The sequence below is a fragment of the Drosophila rhopaloa genome, unplaced genomic scaffold (assembly GCF_018152115.1).
Source record: "Drosophila rhopaloa isolate 14029-0021.01 unplaced genomic scaffold, ASM1815211v1 contig_167, whole genome shotgun sequence".
Taxonomy (NCBI): domain Eukaryota; kingdom Metazoa; phylum Arthropoda; class Insecta; order Diptera; family Drosophilidae; genus Drosophila; species Drosophila rhopaloa.
In genome coordinates, this window is record NW_025335047.1 from 2,798,748 (window position 1) to 2,819,019 (window position 20,272).

Sequence of the window (20,272 nt, forward strand, 5' to 3'; positions counted from 1 at the left end):
AAACTTGTGATTTTTAATTAGAGAATAAAAAATAAGTTAACATAATTAAAAATGTACATTCCAAAGTCAGAAAAGTGGCCTAAAAACTGCACTTCCAAGCCTTTAACTTTTCTTACAGACATCCGATTTCAAAGTGGCATACCTCTAAATGATTGTGGTGTAATCCTCTAAAAATCTGTGTTCTCAACTTGATTTGTTTTTTTGGGTCGGTTTTTTGTTATTTAAATAATGTTACCCCTTTCCAAATTTTCGAAAAATGGCTTAACAGAAAAGGAACCAATAACCTGCACTTCTGAGCCCATAACTTTTCTTACAGGCATCCGGTTTTAAAGTGGCATACCTCTAAATGATTGTGGTTTAATCCTCTAAAAATCTGTGTTCCCAACTTGATTTGTACTTTGGGGTCGATTTTTCGTCATTTTAATGGTGTTACCCCTTTCAAATTTTCAGAAAAGTGGCCTAAAACTGCACTTCCAAGCTCATAACTTTTCGTACAGACATCAGATTTCCAAGTGGCATACCTCTAAATGATTGTGGTTTAATCGTCTAAAAATCTCTGTTTTCAACTTGATTTGTATTTTCGGGTCGATTTTTCATCATTTTTACAGTGTTACCCCTTTCCAAATTTTCAAAAAATGACTTTGCAGAAAAGTTATCAATAACCTGCACTTCTAATCCCATAACTTTTCTTACAGAAATCCGATTTCAAAGTGGCATACCTCTAAATAATTGTGTTAAAGAAGAATATTTAAAAAATGTCAACTCCACAAAATATTTATGAATTGTGATTTTGTGATTTTTTTTTGAGTGTCGATGGGGGCTAAAAAAGTCTCTAGCCATGCACACATGACCCATTAATAAGCGCCCGGTACTTTCCCGTTTGGTTTGGTCATTTCATTCGACTCTCACAGCTGGGCGCCGTGGAAAAGAAAGGGGAAATTGGGGCGGTGCTTGGATGGTTTTCGGATGCAGGGTGGGGTGGTTGGGTGGAGCAGCGGTGACGTGGTGGCCCAGCACGTTGTCAACATAAATTTTCGGGCAGCAGCCATGAACTGGTGGCAAAGTTTGCACTTCCTTGCAATTTAAATGCGTTTATCTATTCGAAACTGCACAAACAGACCCAAGTTGCAAAATAAATCTCTACCGCAACTATGAGCGACCAAATTTGATGATTTAAGTATTTAGAGCATTTTTAAACTTATTGGAAACTAAGAAAGCTTTGGCAGAGAGACGTTTTAATGCATTTCTGAATGTTATGCAAGTTATATAGCACATTACTTAGGGCCACTTACCCGATTTATAAACAACTTTGAGCCCAGCCCAATTTCCAAATAATTCAGATTTGACTCCAAGATAAACCCGTAGTCAGCTATTTCATTCAACTACGCCTTCGACTGGTTCCCACCCATATCATTTCACACTCCGCATTAAACGGATTCTGTAAACATCCTCAGCCGATATTCTAAACATCGGAGACCCAAAGCGACCCTCGAAGCTCGATAATGTAAACACCGATTTCCGGCAGAATCTCGATTTCAGATTTAATTGCCAAATTTCATCATCCTATTTTTCCGACTCTCTTGAGTCAATCTCTTAATCAATTTTTGAAGATAAAATCTCTTAAGCCGAGGTTTGATTATTAATCTTTCAGCCCAAGTGCGGCAGTCCGTTTTTGATATCCGAAAGAAAAAGACCAATATAAGTGAATTAAGTATAAGATCGGAGCAGTGAACTATTTTAAGTGCAACCTATGAAATGTTAGTGATAAGTGAAGTTAATTAAATAAAAATAAATTTTTTTAACCGAATCACTAAGGAGAAAGTTAATTGGCGCCCAACGTGGGGCCGCATAGTTAAAACATATTCTAAAGCAAGGCATAAAAATTAAAAAAAGTTCAAAAAAGTTTTTATGTGAAAAAGGAATTTAGTGCGGCCAAAAAAACCCAGATACAACCCGCTGAAAATAAAAAAAGTTGTGTTATAAAAAATAGGGCAGGAAATCAGTAAATGTAATAATCCTCCTTAAATCAAAACAACCAACGAAAACCAAAAAAAGTGAGTGTTGATCTAAATAAACCTTTAAAAGTAGAAATCAATAAATGCTATAATCTATTTTTTTAAAAAAAAAAAAAAAATATAAAAATCTCCCTAATAAAAGTAGTGCTTGTCAAAAAAATTTTTTACTGCTCCGGACACATAAATTTATAAAATTAATAAAAATAAAATTACCAACCAAAAATTTACAAAAGTGAACAATAAAATAAAAAAGAACCAACATCAGCAAACAATTCAAAAAAGTGAACAATTAATTATACAAAAGGAAAATCTACAAAATAAAAAATTCAACTAATAAGTTGAATACAAAAATCTACAAAAAATCATCAAAAAGAAAAAACAAAAAAATACCAGGCTGTAGGGCAATCCCTCGCCAAATAAAAAAGGAAGACAAATTAATTTAGAAGGAAGACTAATAGAAGACCCCAACAAGGATCATCGGCTAGAAGAAGGACAAGTCGTGAGCGAGAATATTTTTTTTTTTATATATTAATAAAGAAAAATTATAAGAAATATAAGAATACAAAAGTGGAAGAGTTAATTAAAGATTTTGAAAATATTTTAAAAATGAATCCAGAACAAGCTGGTCCAAGTAATAAAAGGCCTCACAACGTAATTACCCCTCAAGAGCCTACAAATGCAAATAACACAATGATAAATATAGGAGAATTAATTAAACACATTGTTAATTGTGAATTGAATCCATTAAAAGAAGAGATAGCAAGTTTAAAATTACAGCTTGCTAATAAAATAAAGGAAGTTGAAGATTATCAAGTAGAAATAGTTGATCCAAATATTAATTGCGAAACATCTTATGAGATCATCAAATCTGTTAGAGAGTATAGGGGTGAAGAAGACAAATATGTTAGCTGGAGGGAATCAGCTGAAATAGCTATGGGTCAATATACCAGAGGTAGCGAAAAATTTTATTCAGCATTATCAATATTAAGAAACAAAATAACAGGGATGGCCAATGACGCCTTAACCCATAACGGTACAGTTTTAAACTTCGACGCCATAATGGCCAGACTAGACTTTGTCTACAGTGACAAACGTCCTATCCATATTATTGAACAGGAGTTAAGTGTTCTCAGCCAGGGTAAATTATCCATAATGGACTATTATGGAACAGTCAATAGTAAATTGACTTTATTAATTAACAAAACAATTATGACTTACGGACGAAACAAACCGATTACTCAAGAAATGAATGAAAAACATAGAAAAACCGCCCTTCGAGTTTTTATATCTGGCCTTAACGGTCAAATTTCCGACACAATCTTTTCTATGAATCCCCAAGATTTACCTAATGCTATGGCTATAGTACAGGAACTTCAAAGTAATAGCATGAGAGCACATTTTGCAAATTCGTTTACAACTACACAGAAAAAAATTACCGAGCCCAACCAAGGTGGTAACGGTATAATATTTTTAAACAACAAACCAAGACAACTAAACAATTACAACAATAATCAAAGGAACAATAACAACTTTAGATTTAATCAGGAAAATAATAACTTTAATAAAAATTGGCAAAATCAAAACAATTTTAATCAGAACCGAAATAATAATTTCAATCAGGGAAGACCTTTTTATAATCAACAAAATCAATGGAATTCATACAGACAACCTCAGAATAAGCCAGAGCCTATGGAAATAGACGAATCCTTGCAGATTCAGAATAGGCCCAATAATAACTTTAATCAGGGAAATAATTATCAGAATAATAATTATAATAAATGGAATCAAAATAGGAAACCATACAATCAGCAGGAACAAGTACAAAATAAAAGAATGCCCGCAGGAACTGTTAATCAACCGGTTAACAAAACAATGAGGCTCAACAATATTGAGGAAGATCATTTTTTAGGCGAAGCTCAGGAGTAGGCTTACCCTACTTAATTCGTACAGATAAAACAATTAATAAAAAATTAAAAATATTAATTGACACGGGGGCAACTTCTTGTTATATAAAGACAGGAATATATAAAAATAAGAATGAACTTCCAATTTATAAAAGGGTGTCCACCGTGAATGGATATTCAATAATTAAATATTATCATATGATAACTATATTTAATATGCGATACACGTTTTATGAAATAGAGGGACTAGAATCAGATTTATTAATAGGATATAATCTATTAAAGAAAATTGGAGCTGTAATCGATACAGCTAAGGGAATACTAAAATATAATGGAAAAGAAGAAAAATTGAATTACGATAATGGGAACTTTTTAAATCAACATTCTTTATCTGAAGAAAATACCATTCTTCCGTTAAGAGAATTTATCATAAAAAAATATTTTGATAAAGAGACTCAAGTCAGATCCGATTCTGAAGTGGGCAATCAAAGTGAAAACAGTTTGGGATACAAAAATCCTGAACACGCCGTCGTAGAAGTATCCGACAAAGATTTAATTAACAATATAAAAATATCATCTTCCAATCAATTAAATGATTTGGAGAATGAGATTCAAAACATTATCAACAAAGAACACTCGAAAATAAATATGCAGATTCCATTTAGAACTGATATTCGAGGTGAAATAAATACAGAAAATGATAGACCCATATATAGTAAACAATATCCTTATGCTTTGTCAGCATCAGATTTTGTAAATTCGGAAATAAACCGAATGTTAAACGAAGAAATTATAAGACCAAGTAGGAGTCCTTATAATTCCCCTGTATTAGTAGTACCAAAAAAGGGCTTCAACGAAGATGGAACTGCAAAACTCCGTCTCGTAATTGACTTTAAAAAATTAAACGAAAATACAATACCTGACAGATACCCAATGCAGGATCCTTCAGTAATTTTGTCAAACCTAGGAAAGGCAAAATACTTTTCAACAATTGATTTAGAATCTGGATTTCATCAGATTCTAATGAAAGAAACAGACATTAAAAAAACCTCTTTTTCAATAAATAATGGTAAATACGAATTCCTTCGATTGCCATTCGGGTTAACTAACGCTCCCAGAATTTTCCAAAGAGCAATGGATGATATATTAAGAGATGAAGTTGGTAAAATTTGTCATGTCTATATGGATGACATTATTATTTTTTCAAATACTGTTGAACAACATTACAAAGATTTAATTGTCATAATTAAAATTTTGCTAAACGCAAACATGAAAATTTCTATTGAAAAATCAAAGTTCTTTAAATTAGAAACAAATTTTCTTGGTTACGTTGTATCTCACAATGTGATCAAAACCGATCCCGAAAAAATTTCTACCATTTTAAAATACCCAATTCCAAAAAATATCCGAGAGCTTAGAAGCTTCCTAGGCCTAACAGGATATTACAGAAAATTCGTGCAAAATTACGCCAAAATTGCAAAACCATTAACCAAATATTTGGAAGGCGAAACTGGCAAAGTATCTAAAAAAGCTTCACGTAGAACTTTCATACAGTTGGATGATTCAGCTGTAAGAGCTTTTAACGAGCTCAAAGATAATTTAATCGCACAAATAGAATTAGTACAACCGGATTATAATAAAAAATTTACTTTAACCACTGACGCATCTGATTTAGCAATTGGAGCTGTTCTCTCTCAAGAAGGAAAACCAATTACTTTTATTTCTAAAACTTTATCCAAAACTGAACAATTATATGCTACTAATAAAAAGGAACTTTTAGCCATAGTTTGGGCATTTAAAAATTTACGAAATTATTTATATGGAGTTAATAACATTGAGATCTATACAGATCATCAACCTTTATCATTTTCCATTTCTCAAAAAAACCCAAATATTGAAATGAAGAGATGGTATTCTTTTATTGAAAGTTATTCACCAAAAATTATTTATAAGCCAGGAGTAACAAATGTTGTCGCAGATGCCTTATCAAGAATCCAAATAAATAACTTGACAGAAAGTAATGAATCGGTCTCAGATCAAAACACTCAGCATTCAGCAGAGAGTAGTTTTGAGAATGTTATACAAGAAACCCGAAAGCCCTTAAACCAGTTTAAGCAACAACTGCTAATAGCAACGGGGAGGTATACAATACATGAGTCGATAAACTCATTTGGAAATACAAGGCATATAATAGAATATGATACTCCAGAAAATTTGGTATCAATTCTAAGGGAATATATTCCACCAAATATAAATATAGGAATTCATTGTACTTTAGAAGATTTATATAGAATACAAAAACCACTTAAAGATAATTTTATTAATACATTTTTATATACGAAAATATTTGTCCAAGATGTTGAAAATGCGGAAGACCAGGCTCTTATTATCACGGAAACTCATTGTAGAGCTCATAGAGGGCTTGATGAAAATTATAAGCAAATATGTAGATTATATTATTGGCCAAAATTATACAAGAAACTTAAAGAATATATTAAAAATTGTCAAATTTGTAATCAGAATAAATACGATAGACACCCAGTGCAAATTCCTATCGGAGAGGCTCCTATTCCAGAAAGAGAGGGTGAAAATTTACATATTGATATATATTATGCTCAAAATTTAATATTCATTACTTGTATAGATTCCTATTCAAAATATTTAATAGTTAAAGAAATCCAAAATAAATTAAATATAGAAAATAAAGTTTCGGAAATTTTACAACAATTTCCACTAGCCAAAACTATAATGTTAGATAACGAGCCAAGTTTTTCATCTTCCCAATTTAAATCTTTTGCACAAAGAAATGGGTTATCATTATATTTCGCCGACCCACGGCATAGTACCTCCAATGGACAAATTGAAAGGGCACACTCGACACTGACAGAAATTGCCCGTTGCATTAAAGACGAGCTTAATTTAGTCGATTATTCAGAAATTATTATTAGAGCAGCACAAAAATATAATTTAACCATACACTCAATTACTAATCAAAGACCATATGACATATTATTTAATAAAATTAAGCATGATACAACTCCCCAACTGCTTAAACAAGCTCAGGAAAAAATGTTAGATTTTCACAATAAAAATAAACGAGGGAAAAACTATCACGTAGGTGAGGTAATTTTTGAAAAAAAACACGGGGAAAGAAACAAACTTAATTCAAGATACAAAAAACAAGTAGTAAAGGAGAATCATCCTAATAAGGTTATTATTAATAATCGAAACCGTACGATTCATAAAGACAATATTAAATGCTAAATAAAAAATATTTAATTTCAAATTCCAGATAATGATATCATTAACATTCTTATTATTGATGGTGGCTATATCCAAAGCCGAAATTATGGATTATACAAACCATGATTTCTTCCTTTACAAGGATACCAAAGATGCTCTTATTTATGAATCATACGCGGATTTATTTCATATTACTAATATAAGTTTTTATAAAGAAATAATTAATCTTGAATCTGAATTTATAAAAACTGACCAGAATTTACATTGGGAAATAGCACAGGATTTAAAAATAATTAAAATACTTATCGCACAAATTATACCCAATAGATCAAAGCGAGGAATTAATGAATTAGGCACTATTTGGAAATGGTTAGCTGGCACTCCAGATCATGATGATTTCATAGCTGTTCAGAATAAAATTGATGATTTAATACAAAATAACAACGATCAATTCGTTATTAACTCTAAATTATTTAAAGAAATAAAAACGTTATCTGATGATTTCAAATCTGCATTTAAAAATCAAGAAAATCCACTTAGAAAATATCGTTTACGTTTGCTTACTTACGATCTTACAAATTTAATGGATACAATTACACTTGCAAAAATTGATGTTTTTAACACCAAAATTTTAAACAATGAGGACCTACAAGAAATTTATAAACATGAACAAAAGCCTGTAATTATAACTGACCTATTGGATATATCTGAATTTAAAATTGCTTTGCACCAAGAACTTTTTATTATATACATAAAATACCCCATTATTACCGATCGTTGCGAAGTATACAATTCAAGATCAATTTCACATAAAGATGGAAAATTATTAATCGACAATCACGTCGCAAAATGTAAAAACAAGTATTATGTAATGTCTAATTTTAAGAAAGAATTGTTTAATAATTACTGCACAATAAATCCAGAAGGATCGTGTTTTACAAATTTATTAAATGGAGAAAAAACAAAATGTAAAAAAATCAGAGAAAAAATAAAAATGTAGATGTAATCCAAGAAGGAGCCATTTTTGTAAACGGAAAAAATGTAATCAATGACACCCATTTAGAAGGGTCGTATTTAGTAACTTTTAATGGCACTTCTATAATTAATAATGTAACCTACACTAATGTAGAAAATAAGATATTGGAATACATCACTGCTCGTAAACATACCAATTTTTTAGTAACCGAATATATAATGTCAAATAATTCGGAACTTTCATTCGATAATATTAACATACTAAATCCTTTTATTCAAATCAAACAAACCCAAATACCAATTTCGTTAATATTGGTAATACTTACATTTATATATTTAATGATTATGCTTATAATTAAATACAGAAATTTTTTAATATTCAAACCACGGCAAACCCATGTAGAAATTAATGAAGAAAATATTATACCCGAAAATGAAAATACCAATATTCCCGACAATGAAAACACCCTAGAAGAAAATATCATTGTCGAACTGACTAATCAATTACAGTCAATATACCCTTCAATTCCAATGAATCGGGACGATTCAATTTAGGATGGGGGAGTTATATAGCACATTACTTAGGGCCACTTACCCGATTTATAAACAACTTTGAGCCCAGCCCAATTTCCAAATAATTCAGATTTGACTCCAAGATAAACCCGTAGTCAGCTATTTCATTCAACTACGCCTTCGACTGGTTCCCACCCATATCATTTCACACTCCGCATTAAACGGATTCTGTAAACATCCTCAGCCGATATTCTAAACATCGGAGACCCAAAGCGACCCTCGAAGCTCGATAATGTAAACACCGATTTCCGGCAGAATCTCGATTTCAGATTTAATTGCCAAATTTCATCATCCTATTTTTCCGACTCTCTTGAGTCAATCTCTTAATCAATTTTTGAAGATAAAATCTCTTAAGCCGAGGTTTGATTATTAATCTTTCAGCCCAAGTGCGGCAGTCCGTTTTTGATATCCGAAAGAAAAAGACCAATATAAGTGAATTAAGTATAAGATCGGAGCAGTGAACTATTTTAAGTGCAACCTATGAAATGTTAGTGATAAGTGAAGTTAATTAAATAAAAATAAATTTTTTTAACCGAATCACTAAGGAGAAAGTTAATTTGCACATACAATTGCAGACAAATTGGATAACCTTTTCAGGTATAACTTAAGTATTGAAATATTAATAAATATTATTAAGCTTTAAATAAGAAGTCATAAAATAGTTGGCAACAAGGTTAATATAATTTAGTTTTATTAAAGGCCACAAGTCCACAATCAAAAGCAAAGGTTATATCATACAGATACGCAAATCAGAACACTTTAATATTCTACCAAAGTCAAGTCAATGAAAATGAGTCAAAAAGCGAAAGCTATTAATAAATTCTGCATTGCACGAACAAACACAGAAACCACGCATCCAGATACAAGTGCATAGACATACATATACAAATATAAGATACAGATACACGGATTCACAAGTCAAGTGCTTAATATGCAGGCCACGTTGCATGTGGGTGGAACGGGAGGCAAATGATAGGAGATGAGTTAAATTGGGGACGATCAAGGACGTGGCGGATGGATTTGGTGACCCAGGGGCTCACATTCTCGATTTACGATAACTATAACCGTATCATATTGGCGGCATAATTTGGTGCTTTGAGGAGGCTGGTATTTGCATTTGCTGTGGGGAGTTTTATGCAATGGTTTTGGAGTTAATACGGGCTTAATTAACTTGGCGTTGACATCAAAGACGTGATGAGCAGTATTCCGCTTAATTCGATTACACTTATGTTAATTTATTCATTACGACCACAAAAGAGGGTTCAATCCCCTCCCCATGTGGGGGACATTTTAACTGACTATATCATCATTTTGTATTAATTGATTTAAGCACAATCGATTAATCCATTATCTGATATTTTATTAACCTTCGTCAAACTCTTAAACCGCAAAATAAATGAGCCCTTTGTACGTCTAAAAATACAAAATAATAATAACTCGTCTCGAAATTTTCACAATAGTCTTAAGACTGCCGTAACCTGAATTAATCAGAATACATACCGATATTTTTGAAAGACAGAGAAGTATATAAAATACGACTGTAGCGGAATGGTGGACCATTTGACGTCAACCAGCCGTTGGTCAGGTGAAGGAAATTCAATTAAACTTTTGTTGCCGACATACCACCCCCCAAAACACCCCATCAGCCCGCATCATTGTTTAACATTTTGTGGAAGAGGATGAAACTGCCACCGTCGATCCTTGGCCGGGTTACGCAAATAGCAAGTCACGTTATTCCATTTTCTGTGGGCGGTCCCCTGGCCACGTTTCACATTTGCAGCTTACTCCACAATTTGGCTTTAAATAAATATTTAACCTACTATAATTGGAAACTCGAAAAGTGCAATTAGCAGAGTCCGCTTAACAGGCACAAGAGAAAAACTTTCCAAAGCATCCAGTTCCCATTCCGGTCCGCCGGTGAAATGGAAATTTCTTTGTCGAAATTCAAGGAGTTGAGGGCGCTCCACAGACCTGCAAGTTAATTAGGTTATGAAATTTTACTGGGCCACAGACAGATGTGTCTGTCATGGCTTTAAGACGCGCTTTAAGCTCCTTGACCACGCTCTTTGTCGTTGTGCCGGGAAGGCCACTTAAATTTTTAATTGCAGCTAATTAAAAAACAGTATAAAAAAGAAATGTACAGCAAGAGCATACCAAAAGTGGCAAAATAGCAAGAGGATCATGAAACAGGAGCAACAAACGGATGTAAGCTGACTTAAAAGTACTCTATGATTGAGATACAAAATGTACAAGATTTATTTATGCCAAAGTCTTTCTTGGACTTGAAGTTATTTTAGTTGCCTTAAAGTAATAAATAATTATTTTCACCCTTTAACTCAGACTAATGAAAGCTTTCAGCAAATACCTTCACATTTTTTAATATAATTTACACAAAAAATTGTTAATGAATTAACCTTTGGACATTTAAAAGATTCATTAGTCCAACATTCCTCCAAAATCTAACATTCCCTTTGCTGTAACATTCGTCTGGTGTTAGAGAAGTCATAAAAAAGGGCAGATAAATATTTAACAAGCTGCACAAAACAGACAAATATGCACACATTCGTTGGAAAAAGCTTTCAGAGAGACAGAAAAAGACAGGGAGAAGGATGGAAAGAGATAGTCGACACTTGAACATTAAGCAACAGAATGCTCAAAAAACTTAACGCGATAAATGTTTCCCATTTTGAGAGAAATATATGTATGTGTGCAAGATTGTGGTATAGCTCTTTAAAACTCTATACTTTTAGATTAATTTCTACTTTCGGTTCGATTTTAATAATTTTTTGAAACATGGCTTTGGCTACCTAAAACCTGCACTTCTAAGCTCATAACTTTTCTGACAGGCATCCGATTTTAAAGTGGCCTACCTCTAAATGATTGTGGTTTAATGCTCTAAAAATCTGTGTTTTCAACTTGATTTTCATTTTGGGGTCGATTTTTCATCATTTTAATGATGTTACCCCTTTCCAAATTTTCGAAAAATGCCTTTGCAGAAAAGTGACCAAAAACCTGCACTTCTAAGCTCATAACTTTTCTTACAGGCATCTGATTTCAAAGTGGCACACCTCTAAATGACTGTGACTTAATTCTCTAAAAAACTGTGTTCTCAACTTGGTTTGTATTTTGGGTCGATTTTTCGTCATTTTAAAGATGTGACTTTGCAGAAATGTTACCTAAAACCGGGCTTCTAAGCTAAGCATATAATGTGGATTAAATTCATAAAATACTTTCTGAAAAAAGGTAACGGGTAATCATTTTCTAATTACAATTTTTAAAACCCATTCATGATAGTGTCTTTGTAAAATGAATTGCTACAATGTGAAACATAAACCAGACATTTGGCTGTGAATTTTTGGACAAAACAAAGTCTGCTCCACAACGGCTGTCAGTTTTTGCATCTGTCTCGTTGTCTGGACCTGTTCCTCTGACCATCTCCGCCCCCAACCATTATCCTTTTCCCCTCGAATATCTGCTTTTTCTGCTTATCGGGCTGCTTTGTTCTTGCTGTTTGGTGCATACTTTTAGGCGCAAATCACGCCATGTTCAAAAGTTTGCCGTACTGTTGTCTCCGGGCCTCCAGTTCATTGCACTGTTTCCTGTGCAATGGAAATTGCAACGCGCCGGACTTTTATTGCCCGGAAATGCCTTTTTCTGGCTAGACGGTTAAAGTTTCTACTCGGAAAAGTTCACAAGCGAAAAATCATAGTTTGCACAGAGAAAATATGTATTTTTTGACCTGTTATATTAAAAAAAAAGTTTATTGTCAACTCTTATATTTATTTCTTCTTTAGAATCATCTGACGTGTTTAGGTCACTAATTTGTATTATTTATTTTTGAATACCAAAATCTTCAGATAAAGTTTTAAAAAATAAAATTTGTCTGTGTACAATCAGTTACAATATTTCGAATTGCAATAGCAGTTGCAATTTGTATTGCGATTGGGGAAAGGAATTGTCGCATGCTTAAACGCAGTAAACGGACACATGGATAACTTCGAGCCTCGAACACCGAACTTCGATTATGGCAGCTAATAAAAAAACATTGTGCTACGCGGCCTAGGCGCTTTCAAAAATTTGGATTTATGGTTATTTTATGGCTGTTTGGTTTATTGTTCTTACTTTTCCTAGCGGTTACTTCGCTCCTTTTTCCTTGGCTTGTCGCCTTGGTCATAAAAATTCAATTATGTGAAGGAGGCGTGCTAGCACAAGAAGTAAAAAACCTGAGAGACCGTAAAAATGAATGAATGCTGATTTAAAAGGAGTGTGTCTGAGTGCGCCCCGAAAAAATGTGCCATCTTTTACTTTTTTGCATGGCTTTGACACACATGCATACGCAAAGAGCACGCACACCCACTCAACCATGCCGAATGCGACACAAGAATTGCCAAAATGTAGGAAACCTCTTGAGCAGCCCCTAAAAGTGCGCTTTAAATTTCCCGACTATGCAAAGCGGATGCTGAGAGATGGAAAATGGGAAAATGCGAAGCATCATCCGGCGGCGCTGACGGAGAAATGTTTACTAAATAGAAACCGGGAAAGTGGGAAATGGAGAAGGACTGAAACAGTCTCGGAATACTCTTATGAAAATGAAGCCAAAAGTTCAGTTAAAAGGGAAAAGTTCTCTTACAATTGTGTGGGTTTGGGTCACAAAAACTCTATCACAAACTCAAACATTTTAAATTTTCGTCGTATAATAAATAAGATAAAAAGATTAAGATTAACAACGCTGTAGTAACCTATGCATAAAGTGAATTAATTTTGTATACTTCAAAGTGAATAATTTACATAAAGCTTAAAAGAAAATATAAAAATATATACGATGTGAAATGGCAACGATAAGTTATGAACTCATTCAACCATTTGATCTATTTCTCCTTAAACTAATTGACCCACTTACATACACTTTAAATATTTACCCGACTATCAATAGAGTGAAAGCCAATCTTGTGATGGATGGTTATACTTGTGAGAGGTTAAATGCCTGCTTACACTCTTATATCCTTTTATGTCCAAAGTCCTTCGTTCGTCTTGTTTGCGTGCTCTTTTTGTTCAAACATTATCACAAACTTTGCATTATCCTGCTGTAAGTGAGAGCACACAAGAGTGGCCCCACTAAAAATCTCTCTACGTTTCTTATCCTGTGTGTGAGCGTGTATGAACGTCTGGTTATTAACCTCCTTCCGACTTTGTGAGTCCTTGTTGCCTCCTTTGGTGAACTAAAGCCATCTCCGAGGCTCCAGCCGCTTATATATGTAAATATGGTTGATATACTTTAAGGCTTTAGTTGGATACTCGTTTTTTTTCTTGTAAATGGATGTATATTTGCTTTCACTTGGCTGCGGATAATTGGCTGTACGAAGTGTGGCAATGAACGATCATTGTCATCATCATGATTGACAGCTCAAACATGATGCCAGCAATCTGAGCCCAAAAGTCGATTCCTTCCTGTTTGCCGGCTCGATAATAGAAGAAGTAGTCGAACATCCTTCCACTCCACAGAGCCCCGTCAAATGACATGTTTTGATAAATTGTTTGATTAATGGACGCATATGCGTAAATACAGTTTAAGTGCTCCAGCGAAGGGCTTACGTATCAATATCCATAACGGGGAGGAGTCAGCAAGGACACTTCATGGCTGTGACCATTAAGAATAATTTTCCTTTGCTGCCGCCTAAAAGCGCACTTTCCACCACAAAGAGCGACAGCTGAAAATGACAAAATCTGTCGGATGCCAGGCCGATGTTCATAAATCAAAGTGACACCCGCATGCTCACACCCCGCTTACTCATACAGACATACACCCATACAGACATACAGACATACAGACATTTTCCACATTTCCGCCGCGCTCATTAAAAAATTGAGCGCCATTTGCCAAATGCGAAGCGGGAAAAGAGGGAAAAGAGGGAAAAAACCGAGGGTGAAACAGTGGAAAACAGAAATTGCATGCTTGAGCATATGCATATGCATGTTGAGCGAAGAACTCCACTCCAAAAAAACTAACACATCATAAATCTTGCACAAGTATCCTTAAGCGTTGCGACTTTTCCATCCTTCAACCACGCCCACCGCCCCCATATGGCGCCTCCGTAAAATGGAAACTCATTCACATAAAAGGCAGTAGATTCACTGTAGAATCTTTAAAATGCTGAGCAAAATGTTTGTCATGAACTCATGAAACTAAGCTAAATTCAATTTGAGCTGGATTTCGTTTAGCTTTAAGTCTTACAGCAAGTTTATGGACATTTCTAAAGCTTAAATAAGTAATTTAAGCAATTAAGCCAAAACTAATTGGTTGAAATATAAAAAAGACTCCAATATATCTGAAAACCAAAAATAATTTTTTTGATTTATAAACAAATTATATTTAAAGTTTCGAATAATTTTCAAAGTTGATCATTTAATAATATTATTTTATGGTTTCGGTAAAGCCCACTGTTGCTTGTATGGGGTAAAGATTTTTGCCTTTTTAATTACAAAAGCCTTCAAACGGTCGGTTTGTTGGTGCACACATGAATATGCAACACATTTTTTTTCGCCACTGCCCAGTTTTCCCTTTCGCCGCTTTTTGTGCACCACATACATGCAATAAGAATTTTGCCAAAGGCCAAGCAAACGCTCACGTCGCGTTTACCATGACAAGCACAAGCTGTCGTCATCCTTCTGCTCATCCCACTCGGGTTTTTCCTCAATTTTCCACATACCACCTCCGCTTTTCCGCCCCCCACTTTTTCCGTCAGCGCCTTGAGCGAATTTTTTTGTGAGTAGCCACAGCAACAGCTAAACTTGAGACTTTTGGCACGTGCATCTCGTCACTAGGTCTTTTTTGCTTCTTGTTCAGCTTGTTGGGCCGAAGGATAACTTCTGCTGTCCAAGGATCAATATGTTCTCTAATGAAACTTGTGTCAAAGTGTGATATTGATTGTCGAAACGGGAAGGAAGAAGACGCCAGAATGGCAGAATACAGAGATTACCTCAAACACAATTTTACTGCCCTCTTACAACTTTCTGTCATGAAAAGTATTGACTTCTTAGTAGTGAAAATCTTTTCTAAGACTGTCATTACTGGCTAAGTTTTAAGTAAAAAGTTGGCATTTAAGTTATGCAGTTCGTTCTCAGAGCTGTCCTCATAAAGAAGCGAATAGAAAAAGTATATAAAACATTATTTTAGGAAAACAAGAAAGGAAACAAACTTCGACAAGCCAAAGTTTATATACCCTTTGCAGTTTTTCCCTCAAAATATATTCTATAACAATGAAGCTAGGTCGATTTTTTGGATCTAATGGCAGAAATCGTACTGTGCAAACATCACTTCCGTTGATAAATTGCTTATTTTGTATGATATTGTAAAGAAAACTGCCACTCAAAATTGGCAGTCGATATTGTTTTGTGCTGCTTTCATCTCGAATTTTTGATGGACATCAGTTAGACTTCCGAGCCATATCGTTGGGCAACCTTCACTTAAGCTACCACTTTTACATTTTATACATTTATCCTTTTCGCTTCGCTTTTATTAAGCTGGTCTTGTTGCACTTTACCTATCAGCCGTGCAGATTTTCCACTTTATCCGTTTCTTTGTCCCTGTAGCCCGGGGATATCATCTAACCCTCCAAGGGAAATGTAATTTACAGCAAAAAATTGACTTTACCCCGTGAGCTGTTGATGCTGGTCTCTCTCTCTCTCTCTATGCCAAAGAAAAAATAAATAAATAAACAGACAACTTAATTTCCTAGTTAAACGTAGTTCAAGTTGTTGCTCGTGTTGCTGTTTTTCATCGTTATCTTTAGCTTTTTCCCGTAATAGGCATTAGACGATATAAAAACTTATAATTGACCTTTTCATAATCGTGTTTTCTTTTTCGCTTTGCTCTTTGTCTTTTGCAGGTCAGTATCGGAGATGAACGCCACTTCTCTATATGCCGGGTAAGCCATAGGTTTTAAACTTTATTATCCCCATTTATTATTTAATGTAAGGGAAAGGCCATGGAAAGCGACCGCGAAAAAGGTTTTAAGCCTCGATCGAATTATTCATTATGATTGACTCCCTTGCATGAAATTTCCTTTCACCGGATTAAATTTATCTTCGTTTCATCATGTGGGCTAAGGGAAAACTTTAAAAGCAAACTTTAAAAGCCAAAATTAAAATAAAAATTTAATCAAACTTTTGTCGAGAAAAACCGTAGTGAAGTGGCTTTCAAAATGGATGCGATGGGTATAAGCCAGCTTGAACTTGGTTCCCGCTTTTGGCAGCTCATGCGGCCTTTATAATTGGCATATAAAAAATACAGAAACAAAAGTTTGGCTGAGCTCCCCAGGGAAAGTAAAACATTGAAGTTGAGTTCAGTTTTGTTTAAAGTTTGAGTGGTCATAACCATAATATTATTTAAATGGCTTGCTTTAATGAATTCCAGAGTAATTATCATCCAGGCGAAGGTAAAATTAAAAAGAAAAGCCTTGAATATTTATAATATCTCCATTTGCCTGCAAGTATTAAGTATTAAGAGTTTTTTGTATTATTCAACGAATAATTTAAAGGTGATTTTCTTTAAAGAAACCAAAGTAATTAACAGCTGGGAAAAACCAAAGTTATCAAACAAAAATGCAGAACATTTAAAATAATTTACGGCTATAAAGTGAAAACAATTAAACATCCATTTCAAGCTGAAAACAATCAAGCAATTAGTGCAAATCGAGGAGTTTATTTGGTTATTTCATGTACCTATTTCTTTTTTAAGCAATAAAGAAGAATATTTCCGTAAAAAATTGCTTAATTTTTTCCCCAAGTGTTTGGTTTGTTACCGTGTGCGTACGACATAAAATGGAATACAAACTGTTATTTAAAAAAATCAGAGTGAATAAAAAAAGCGACAGAGAAGGGCTGGGAACTGAAATGCCAACAAACGACAAAAATTGCGGTGGGGAAAGTTTGTAGAGCGCAGAGAACTCACAGCAGCCCTGTGGCATATGCACATTTTGTACAATGTTTGCCCTCAGCGGGGGGTTGAAAATTGTGGGACGAAGTGGGGTCAGCGAATGTCATTGTTAAAAGAGACGGGGATTCTCTTTTCCCCTCCCTGGGAATTGCTTCACAATTAAGAATGCCAAAAATCGCGTTGCTCCCGTTGAATTATAATGTAGAACCGTTCAATTTGAATTGTGCGATGGACAGAAAATACAGGATATTTGCAAAGTACAAACAAAAAAGCCTGCTATATATGTGGGTGTATGACAATCTGGCGATGACTGCTAAACTTAATGTAAACTAAAGTAACTTTTATGTTTTTTTTTCGGGATTAAGTGGTTTGTTTAATTGCATGAACTGTTTTAATTACTTTATATGTTTGCTTATAACTAAATACTCAGCCTGACGATATTTGCTTTTGCTTCTATTTAAGTATTTAAAATTACTTAAGAACTGTTTTGTTTTTAGTGGCCGATTAAAAATGGAACTTAAGTAAAATTGTTTTACTTTTAAAAATGTATGGTATTTTCTTTTTTAAACATGATTTAATTACAGTAAGCTTTAATTTCTTTAAGGGTTACCCATTTTCGACCATACACAGCACTTCACCCATGTTACCCATGGCGTATGCTTAATAAATTTTCAATACCTTACGGGGAAAAGCAATGGGAGAAGGGAGTTGTGGAAAAAGTAAACAAAAGGCCTAATTTAATTACCTTACTTTGCCATGGTTATTCAAGTTTACCCAAGTTTTGAGGCGTTTCGCATTAAGGCCATATTTCCGTTAAAGCCTTTCAAGTTGACTGTGAGAAAACTTTTTTTATGGTCGACTTCAGGGCGTCGGCTGGGCCAATTAAAATGCCAAGATTTCTGCTGACTTTGTTGTTGGCAACGATGCATGGTTGTGTGTGGGTTAATTTATTTATCAACCAATTGGCACGTAAGGGGTTAATTGTCAGCCAGTCAGCAAAATATACTCGGCACGAGTTTATCGATTGTACATAACTTGCACATGTTGTTCCCAAACTTTTGCGCTTCGCACTTTACTCGAACGCCCTTTCTTCGCCATTTTCCCCACTAGTTTGTTGATTTTTGAGCTTTGCCTAGCTGCGGGCTTCCTTAAGATTCTATTACTTTCCTTCTGGCCTTTTGCCTTATGTTTGGTTTAAATTTAAATTAAATCACTCATACGCACCATCTGACAGACAGACCGACAGCTGCGGGCCGCTCATTGCGAACAAGAAATTAAAAGAAAAATAAATAAAAGCGCTATCCACATATTGCACAAATGTCAAACACCTGGCCAAAGCCACTATATAAAATTCATTTTAAAAGCAAGCAATCAAAGTGCCCAGACATCCCACACACAACTCACTCTGAACGAGGAGTTCAATAAAAGCTTAGAAAAGAGTCGAGCAGAATTTGAAAAGCCCCTTCCATCCGTTGGCCAGCAATTAAGCCAGTTTGTAACAATAAATTTCAGTTGCTGGTAGCACGAGGTGTTTGCCAACTGTTCACTATATTGACTTTCAATTTGGGTGCCGGTCAGTTGGTTGGGTTTTATTTTTCGTGCCTCTTAAAGGGCAGCAATGCAGTTGTTTAAAACTCATTCAATGGAACAAAACGTTCATGGAAAAGATGTTCTGATAAACTTTAAAAATGTTTCTCTTTATAATAATTAAAATTAACTAAATAGTTGTTAATTGTATTCATATTTTCATATTCATATTTTGAGTTAGTTCTGAAACAGACACAGAAATTTTGAAATATTTTTATTTTTAGCAAAACAAATTTATTTTTAAATTAAATTAAACCTGTTTCCAAAAGGGTCTTACAAATGTTGTTCTTCAACTTTTCAACTAACTTTGTCCAGTTAAAATTTTTTAACTAAATAAACATTTAATTTAACCTTTTTCAAACCGTTTTAAATATATGAATTTTTCCATTAAATTTTTACTTCAAAGAAGAATGAAAAATACAGAAATTCTTCAATTTACCATCGAATGGAGATGAAGTCCATCTATAATAGATTACATTTCAGCTCTCTATAGATTTGCAAACATTTGCCAATTGGCAAACAAATGCCAAATAAATCAAAATCAAACAAGAAGAACTGCAACCCCTATGAAAAAAGAAACCGAACCCCAGAGGTGCCCTTAAAAACTTGTTCCCTTGGCCGCTTTACAATCCAACCTCAGCTCACCCCGCCCACCTGCAACTTACCTGGTTTTCCTCACCTTCTCACCCCCCAACCCCCCCGCCTTCGTCCCCTCCCCAATGCGCTTGTACAAACACGTAATCGAATAATCCAATTTGTTTGCGCAAAAACTGAAACTTTTTCATACGGCTTCAGTTGACGACGACGCGCGGTGAGGTGACTCACACCCCATCGACCTCAACCTCGCCTTTTGAGCTAATTGTTTGAATGAGTTTCGGATATAAGTGCAGCGTCCTACCCCTCGAAAACCCAAAAGTCCTTCTTCCACTCGGTATTGTCTGTAAAATGATGTAATTGTTACCTGCTAGTTTGATTTGATAGTTACCTCAACTTGTGCGCCAGGGTTTTTTTTTCGGGGTGGCTTTTCATGGATTCAGCTT

The 20,272-nt window shown here is 34.4% G+C and overlaps 1 protein-coding gene across 5 annotated transcripts in view; it reads left to right on the top strand.

The window, feature by feature from the left end:
- The window catches only part of LOC108046785 (heterogeneous nuclear ribonucleoprotein D-like), a 106,134-nt gene that overhangs the window by 53,989 nt on the left and 31,873 nt on the right, over positions 1-20,272 (top strand). For 4 of the 5 annotated variants that reach the window (XM_017126664.2, XM_017126667.2, XM_017126665.2 and 1 more), the window contains one exon: positions 16,597-16,635. The exons of the other annotated variant lie outside the window; for it this stretch is intronic. In XM_017126664.2, the coding sequence (XP_016982153.1) occupies positions 16,597-16,635 (39 nt within the window). The remainder of the gene's footprint in view (positions 1-16,596; positions 16,636-20,272) is intronic. 5 annotated transcript variants of the gene reach the window in all.